Genomic DNA, 9362 nt, shown 5'->3' with positions numbered 1-9362 from the left:
TGTGGGCCGACTAGGTCCACTCGGCCTGCTGCGGGCCGACGATGTATTATTTTCGAAAATTATTTTTTGAGTGTAATATTTGTGCAAATTAATAAAAAAAATATTATTAAAAAAATAGCTTTCTTTGGTCATGTTATTTTGAGAAGACATGATTGCTTTGTTAGTATGCTTGAAGTATTATTATTTTTATGTCAATATAAACTTTTGTCTTGAATCTTATGGATCTGAATATTCATGCCACAATTAAGAAGAATTACATTGAAATTATGCCAAGTAGCACTCAGCATCAAAAATTCTGTTTTTATCATTTACCTACTCGAGGACGAGCAAGAAATAAGCTTGGGGATGCTGATACATCTCCAACGTATCTATAATTTTTGATTGCTCCATGCTATATTATCTACTGTTTTGAATGTTTATGGGATTTATTATACACTTTTATATCATTTTTGGGACTAACCTATTAACCCAGAGCCCAGTGCCAGTTTCTGTTTTTACCCTGTTTTAGGGTTTCGAAGAAAAGGAAAATCAAATGGAGTCTAATTGACCTGAAACTTCACGGAACTCATTTTTGAAAGGAAAGAAGCCCAGAAGACTTGGAGTGCATGCCGGGGGACCTATGAGGCGGCCATGAGGCAGGGGGCGCGCCCACCCCCCTAGGGCGCGCCCTCCACCCTCGTGGGCCCCTCGTGGACCCCCTGACATATTTCTTCCGCTTATATATCTCCATATACCCTAAAAACATCCGTGGACATGATAGATCAGGAGTTCCGCCGCCAGAAGCCTCCGTAGCCACCGAAAACCAATCTAGACCCGTTCCGGCACCCTACCGAAGGGGGCAATCCTTCTCCGGTGGCCATCTTCATCATCCCGGTGCTCTCCATGACGAGGAGGGAGTAGTTCTCCCTCAGGGCTGAGGGTATGTACCAGTAGCTATGTGTTTGATCTCTCTCTCTCTCGTGTTCTTGAGATGATACGATCTTGATGTATCGCGAGCTTTGCTATTATAGTTGGATCTTATATTTCTCCTCCCCCTCTACTCTCTTGTAATGAATTGAGTTTCCCCTTTGAAGTAATCTTATCGGATTGAGTCTTTAAATATTTGAGAACACTTGATGTATGTCTTGCCGTGGATATCTGCGGTGACAATGGGATATCACGTGATTCACTTGATGTATGTTTTGGTGATCAACTTGCGGGTTTCGCCCATGAACCTATGCATAGGGGTTGGCACACGTTTTCGTCGTGATTCTCCGGTAGAAACTTTGGGGCACTCTTTGAGGTCCTTTGTGTTGGTTGAATAGATGAATCTGAGATTGTCTGACGCATATCGTATAATCATACCCATGGATACTTGAGGTGACATTGGAGTATCTAGGTGACATTAGGGTTTTGGTTGATTTTTGTCTTAAGGTGTTATTCTAATACAAACTCTAGGGCTGTTTGTGACACCTATAGGAATAGCCCAACGGATTGATTGGAAAGAATAACTTTGAGGTGGTTTCGTACCCTAACATAATCTATTCGTTTGCTCTCCGCTATTAGTGACTTTGGAGTGACTCTTTGTTGCATGTTGAGGGGTAGTTATGTGATCCAATTATGTTAGTATTGTTGAGGGAACTTACACTAGCGAAAGTATGAACCCTAGGCCTTGTTTCAACGCATTGCAATACCGTTTACACTCACGTTTGTCATTAGTTACCTTGCTGTTTTTATAATTTTAGATTACAAATACTGTTATCTACTATCCATATACCACTTGTATCACCATCTCTTCGCCGAACTAGTGCACCTATACAATTTACCATTGCATTAGGTGTGTTGGGGACACAAGAGACTCTTTGTTATTTGGTTGCAGGGTTGCTTGAGAGAGACCATCTTCATCCTACGCCTCCTACGGATTGATAAACCTTAGGTCATCCACTTGAGGGAAATTTGCTACTGTCCTACAAACCTCTGCACTTGGAGGCCCAACAACGTCTACAAGAAGAAGGTTGTGTAGTAGACATCACATACCCTCTTAAAAATCATACATCTTGCAAAGTGCTTCTCAACCCGGGCAACCAAAATGGGATACGCTCTCAGAATTGTATAGATTTACCTCAAAATCCATACCATGATGGGTCCTTTGGTTAATTTTCTTTGTTTCATTCCTCTCATGATCTTCAAAACCCATCCTCTCCAAGATATAGCGTCTTGCATGGCATGGGATAATCTGGTCGAATTGTAAAAGACGAAAATTACACGTTAAAGTAGTAGAAGTCGAGCTTAATTATAAAAAAACACTTTGCGTCGTAGCTTACAGTATCACAATCGAAGGCCTCCTCGAGCTTAATGCTGAAGCGCCGACCTTCGTCCAGGTGAGGCCTGTCGTAGGAACCCCGGTCATCGTGGCACCAGTCGCACTCCCCCGGGAGACTTTTGTCGCCCGAGTACGACATTTTCTATGTTCATAATTCAAATATTAAACTTGTACAATTAAATATATGTACTAAAAAAACCTAAATTAGATCATTATTATTTATCACGGGTTGACCATCGATCTGTCGAGTCTTTTCTTGTCCCCGAGTGCATTACACCCCACGACAACAGTCGGGATTCTTCGGCCTCGACAGACTTAAAGTCAACCCGAAATATCGTTTAATTATCTTTTTAGAAAATCCAGGCCACTCGATATTTCCTACATATTCTAGCACAAGTCATGTCAAAATTCACGGAAAATTCCGGCATGACCTTTGCTAAAACAGGACATATCGATCGCCTGAAATTTGCCGGAACGGAAATTAATCAACACTCCGGCAAAACATAGGCCACTCGAAGGTGTAACCTGAACATGACCGGCCACTTGGGCAACCACATATCCTATTTGAGCAACACAAGATATACATGTTTTTATCTACATCATATCTTATAGGACTCATATTGACATGGAGATTTGGCTGGTCTCACCTCGAGGTCGGAGGGGGTCGGTGACGGGGACGACGGCGGGGATGATGGAGGGGCTCCTTGATTTCTGCAAAAACAAAAATCCTATAAGTTATCACTAATACATCCCGAATAGTATCATACATATAACATCACTAATACAACTAAAACCCTAGCGAACGACGGGTATCGACGACGAGGATGCGGGATAGGCATCGTCGACATCGATGCGGGAATAATTGCTTAAACTAAAAATATAACAACAAATGTGACATGTTCAACTAGTTCTATTAATTCAACTAGTTCTTACTAAATATAAACTTACTATAAATAGAAATAAAGTAGTTCTTTCTAAAAATAAACTAGTTCAACTAGTTATATTAATTTTCTTACTAAAAATACATTAGTTCTATTAATTCAACTAGTTCTTACTAAAACTAAACTAGTTCAACTAGTTTATTACTTTACTTACTAATTATTTTAAACACTTACTAAAAACAGTAAAAAAAACTACATTATACAATAGTAAAAAACTACAGTGAAAAACAGAAAAAAGAGATGGAGGGAGGAGGAAGGAGAGAGGAGGAGGGGGAGGAGGCTGGTGGGATCAGATGCCGGTGGGATCGGAGGAGGGAGGGGCGGGGGAGGAGGGGGAGGGGCGGCCGGAGGAGGAGGGGGGGGGCTGGCGGTGGAAGGGGAGGGGCGGGCCGGAGGAGGAGAAGGAGGGAGGGGCGGCCAGAGGAGGATAAGGGAGAGGGGCGGTGGGAGGAGGGCGGCCGGAGGAGGGAGGGGAGGAGGGAGTACCTCGGCGAGGAGCAGCGCGACGGTGGCAGGCGACGTACGGGTTCGGCGTGGGCGAGAGCGAGTGAGAGGGAGTGAGTGTGAGAGGGTGAACCGCTCCAGGATAAGGTAAGTAAGTAGTAACGCGTTTCAGAATAACGCGCTACTGCTACATGCCGTAGCAGTAACGCTGGTCAGTGGTACGTGCTACTGCTAAGTGAAGCTAGCCATCTACTCCCACTACAAATATAGAAGCAACACGGTTTCGCGGAACGCGCTACTGCTAAAGTAGTAGCAGTAGCGCGGTCTATTTAAAAACGCTACTACTAAGTAGCAGTAGCGCCTTGTTTTGTCCAGCGCTATTGCTAAAATGTTGTGTATAAGGTTTTCCCTAGTAGTGCACGAGGATTATTGCGATGGTGGTCATCTCCTATGTTGGAGGTGGTCCGTCTGAGGCTGGGTGATCGGATCTCGAGATATGTAATCTACTTTCGGCTGGGAGTCAGAGAGACATAGTTGCCGGTAAAAACTGAGCCGACGACGGACGATGGCGGCATTCTGTGGCGTTACCTTGATGAAGGCATCGTTCTGTAACTACTGTCGACTGTCGACCCACTCGTGCTGCCCCGGAGGAAACCCTAGGATCTGGTTTTCCATATCGGACGATGGCAGCATTGCGGTGCCGTTTATCTCTATGGGACATCGTTTGTGGAGCAGCGCTGGAAGTCAGAGGTAGGAGGTGCAGCGGCTTCGTCTTGAATGAAGCTTCGGTAGAGATGTTAAATCATGCCTGACCAACAGGTGCTACTCTTTGGCATGCCTGATCAACAGATGCTACGCACGACAGATCTTTCAAAAACTTCAAGTTGTATTGGCTGGTGATACTTGGCGGCATGGTGTTGAGGTGTGCCGGTGGCAACCGCGACGTACTCAGCAGTTGACACGTCTCCAACGTAAAAGAATTTACATATTCTGCTCACTCTGTACTAATCAAAACATATTCGTGGTACTGGTTCCTGCTGCTGCTTAATTGTAAGCCCTTTTTTTATAAGCTTCTATCTTAGCAAATAATGTAATTATTTAGCAGCTTGCTTTCATGGCTTTGGATCTTGCTTGAAAAACCTACAGCTGGAAGTGTTTTCTTGCTGCAGCACAAGCTCGGTGGCAGCCGCCATCCCAATCTCTAGACTACTGTGACTTGTGCAGGGGGTCAAGCTGCTCGCGCACAAGGCCGGACCTGATGCCCTCGACGCCACCACCATACAGGAGCTTGCTCGATATTGTCTTTGGATTACTGTCATGTCCGTCAGAACTTTTATAAATGAAGTCTAACTTTTATAAATGAAGTCTAGCCTACAACAAGGTGAAGAACAAAAGAGCTTATATTAACATAATTTTAGGTCTTATTTATGTCTTGAGAGGACCTAATAAATATCCGGTGGGTAGGACTCAAAAAATATCCGGTGGGCATGAATATCCAGCGGGTTTAAGCATGTTGATAATTTTTCACCCATAGATTTTTTAATGGACGGTCAAAGACTGTCTTCATGGATTTTTTTGCCATCCTCACCTATAGGAGTACCACTTTTCGCATCTGTATCTGTATTTAATTTCATTGTCCTTTGACGTGCGATGATGAACCGGGTACTGCAATCGATGCCGACTACAAAATGTTATATCTCTAGTAAAATCCTGTCAGTTCTACATATCGCCTACATTTAAGCTATTTCATGTTTTCATCAACAGTAAGCAATCTTATATTATCTGAGATACGTGACACCACAATCTCATGTAATTACAGTACCATAGCAGGTCTAAAATTAAACAAAAGGTGCAGAATAACGTTGAACACTACAGATAGCCCCAGGCCAAAAGCTACCAACACCACCTCTACGTACTACCGAAATTCAGGCGCACACCAAAATTCTACCTCGCCACTAGAAACAGATCCCATGATCATCAGCTGCATTTACAGCAACGCCACCCCTCCTTTGCTCCCCGGCTCTGCCTCAGCATCTACATCACCTGCATTTACAGCAACATGGTTAGTAGTTCAGCACACAGTACTACCCATAAAATCCATTTTCAACATCCAAGAGTCGAGACCAGACTCCAGAAGTTCTTTGTGTTTTTTCGAAATGGTCAAGTTATTTATGCTAGGTTGCAATAAATAGACCAAATCAAAATTTTGTAATAATTCACAAAAGAGAAGGCCAGCCAAAGTCTTTCTGTACTGTTCTTGGAACAGATGGTTTAAGGCAGTTGCCTCGACTTGCATTCAACAACACTGGACAGAGTTCGACAATTCCACAGACATGTTTATGTGATGGGCAGATTATGGAAGCAACACTGAAGATATGTCTATGCTACTCTCAAATTGGACTTGCAGAAAAACTGAGGGTTCACCACTAAAAGGCTAAATAATTAAGAGTAGGATTCAGCAAAATGTCTTACTAGTATCCTCGTTCTGAACATTATCAGCATGGCACTAATCAAATAGCAGGACGGAAATATGAAGCCTTGAACAGCCACATGCTCCCAAACAAATCATGAGGTGCAAGATAAACATCATAAGCTACCTTTGTTAGCACTGTCAACCACATTGTCTTCATCCTCCTCCTCCTCAATCTCATCATCATCGTCGTCATCACCACCTCCCATGTCCAGCTTCTGCAATCACAAAGAAGAATGAGAAGCCTTGCTAACATTTACTTGGTAAGCGAAGAAATATTGTACCAGGCCTATACCGAGAAGTCCATATCACCAAAGTCACCAACTGCGAGACAGATAACCTGAGGTCAGTTCACCCCGAACAGTGAAGTATGGTATAGGACCCAAACAAACACATGTTTGAACCACATTACTTACATCCGGCATCTTCATCATCCTCATCTTGCCATTTATCCCAGTCAACCTTCAGGAACACAGGTGGCCTACCTTCCTTCTTGAGCAGCCTAGGCCACCACTTGCCCTCAGCTTTCTTGACAAGGTAGCATATAGTCCTCGGGGCAACAGCCGCTTGGCTCTCCTGCATGTAATGTAAACACATAAATAACAGCAGTCAGCATGTAAAAAGTGCACCCCCAAGAAGATGACATTTGCCAGTAATTGCAGACACCAACCTCAACACTGACAGCATCAAAGAGCTCAAGGTCAAGCTCATACTGCATGTCATCAGCAGGGGCCTTTGCTGAGAAGTTGAAATGGCCATCAGGCCTCAGGTTGAGCTTCACATCCTTTGCGTCGGGCAGCTCAATCGTCAAGTAAACCTTGTCCAGCCTCTGCGCCCACTTAGTGCTCGGGTGGCGACTGCACTCAAAACAATCCCCGTCACGATTTCAATCAAATCTCATTTCTACAATCATGAAAATCATTATCAACAAATAAGAAATGGCCAGACAATTTGTTGGCCAAAAAATGGCAACTTTTCGTGAGGTTGGCCAAACAAATGGTAATCAGCCACCAATCATGCTCTGGAACACCAAAACAGGGCAGCCCTTTTAGCAAAAACCTAGGATATCACAAATCGCAATAACACGCATGCTTGTGCCTACTAACCAAGAAATACAGCAACTTACAAGGCGCAATGTCCAGACTCCCAGGTCCCAACTCCAAGGTGCAATGGACATAATTAATCTAATTTAGTAATGATTAGTGCACTTCTACAAGATTAGTGGATTTACAGAATGGAGAAAAATAAAAGGTACATTGAAAAAAAAGTTTGACAGCTGTGGGATTTGAACCCACGCCCTTTCGGACCAGAGCCTAAATCTGGCGCCTTAGACCACTCGGCCAAACTGTCTTGATGCTTAATTATCTGTATTGGCCATATAGTCATGGTAATCACAACTCACAGTGTTACATATACAGCTTATCCGAGAGAGAAAATAGTCTTGCTTCCAGTATATACATATTTTGTCCTATCCTTGATCCATATGCTAACAGGCTACTTCTCAAACTAGTGATCATGTATGTGTAGTACTCGCGATACATCCATTTGAGTAAAAAAAAATTTGGGACAGAGGGAGTAATTGATAACCAATTTCTTGGTGCGAGAACAGATAGGATTCAATAAGAGACCTCCAAATAATTGATAACCAATTAGAAACAATACAAATAATTGATAACCTAGAGTCTGAAGCAACCAAACCAGCAAAGAATTGTTGATGTCGCTAGAGATCACACCACAAAAATGATCTCTAAAGATCACACACAAACAAACAACCAAAGAATTGGGGCACACACAAGGCGCAACATCCAAACAAAACCTTGCCACTTGATTTTCCATCCAATAGTCTGTGAGGTTGGCCAAACAAATGGTAATCAACCAATCATGCTCTGGAACGCCAAGACAGGGCGGCCCTCTGAACAAAAAACCTAGGACATCACAAACCGCAATAACACGCACGCTTGTGCCGCCTAACCAAGAAATACAGCAGTAACTTACAAGGCGCAATGTCCAGACTGCAAAGTCCCACCTTCCAGAGCCATGATCCAATCCAATCTAACTGACTAAACAAACTAGTACTACTGTATATGACAGACAGACAGACAAGAAGACCATACGCAGAATCCAATACTGTAATAACCAAACTAAAATAGCAGCGCCCCGTCAATCAATCCCAGCCCAGCCCAGCCCAGCCCAGCCCAGCCCAGCCCGGTCAGCCGGCGGCATGGCGACCTACCACAAAATCAACCACGCGACCGCACATGAATCTCGTCAATCAATTAGAACAAGAGAACGCACAGAGAAGGATCGCGAGCGGCTATCACCTCATGATTGCTGGAGGAAATCCCGCTCCTGCCGTGCGGGGATCTGCGGTTTAGGGTTCAGAAGAGTCGCGGCACCAGGACCAGGAGGGGAGGGAGAGCGCCTGCCTGAGGAGAGAGAGGCGGAGGAAACGACGAGCAAGAATGTTGAGGAAGGGGTTGCGGCGGAGTGGAAGGGGATAGGAGGGAGGTCAATGAGGGCAAAGCCGTAAATAGGGGCTGCCTTAGCTGCTTCGGTAAGGCTCTGGATCGTTCGATGTCCTTCGGGTTTGATTTTTCTTTTTTCTTTTTGAGATTTTCTGGTTTTCCTTTTTTACATCATCTACTCTGATTTATTTTTTGAGATAATAACATCGCAGGTCCTTCAATTTGTCATGCATGTGATGGTTTGGTCCTAAAACTTGTAAAAGCTAACTATGCAGTCATAGAACTTGTCTCTGATGTGTATGTTTAGTCCTGGGCCAATCAGAAGCAGCCAAGTGGCGCCAGCTGGATCAGGCCGGTCGTTGCCGCACATTTTACAGATTCCCCCGTCTTTCTGTCAAATTAACCTGCGGGACACATTGAATCCGGTTGAGCCCTTCTGCGACCACTCGTCGATGGCCGCGGTGGACGCGCTCGTGCTGCTCGCCGTCCTCGTTGCGCTGGGCTTCCTCGTGGGCCCGCACGTCAGGCTGCTGCTGCTCGAGGCACGCGCGCTGCTCCATCCGGCCTCGGCCGCGCCGCTCGCGGGGGCCGGGACCGGGGCCGTGCTCGGGTGGTGGCTGTTGGAGCAGCAAGCGCACAAGTGCGGCAAGCAGCGCTGCAGGGGCCTCAAGAAGGCCGTTGTCGTGAAATTGTCACGGCAGATGTCCTCGTTGAAAGGACTTAGTCGTGAGGCCAGCGCA

The 9362-nt window shown here is 44.8% G+C and overlaps 1 protein-coding gene and 1 non-coding gene across 2 annotated transcripts; both read right to left on the bottom strand.

The window, feature by feature from the left end:
- Positions 1-5438: 5438 nt before the first annotated feature.
- On the bottom strand, positions 5439-8700 carry LOC125544962 (co-chaperone protein p23-1-like). Its single transcript, XM_048708771.1, has 6 exons — positions 8479-8700; positions 6828-7014; positions 6574-6733; positions 6453-6481; positions 6285-6375; positions 5439-5730 (listed from the first exon to the last, which is right to left on the bottom strand). Exons 1-6 carry the CDS (start codon positions 8481-8483, stop codon positions 5675-5677), a joined length of 528 nt encoding a protein of 175 aa, XP_048564728.1. The 5' UTR covers positions 8484-8700; the 3' UTR covers positions 5439-5674.
- Positions 7428-7507, bottom strand: TRNAL-UAG. The gene has a single exon. It is a non-coding gene; the product is annotated as a tRNA-Leu (tRNA).
- Positions 8701-9362: the final 662 nt, after the last annotated feature.

The sequence above is a fragment of the Triticum urartu genome, chromosome 1, assembly GCF_003073215.2.
Source record: "Triticum urartu cultivar G1812 chromosome 1, Tu2.1, whole genome shotgun sequence".
NCBI classification, from domain to species: domain Eukaryota; kingdom Viridiplantae; phylum Streptophyta; class Magnoliopsida; order Poales; family Poaceae; genus Triticum; species Triticum urartu.
Note: the sequence above shows the minus strand (reverse complement) of the source record. Positions and strands in the feature narration are given on the sequence as shown.

Bases quoted from the DNA above. Each gene is read 5' to 3' on its own strand.
- LOC125544962 (XM_048708771.1), bottom strand. The intron at 6,734-6,827 runs GTTGGTGTCTGC...CATTACATGCAG, and splicing joins TTGATGCTGTCAGTGTTGAG to GAGAGCCAAGCGGCTGTTGC. The intron at 5,731-6,284 runs GTAGCTTATGAT...CTGTAAATGCAG, and splicing joins GGTTGACAGTGCTAACAAAG to GTGATGTAGATGCTGAGGCA.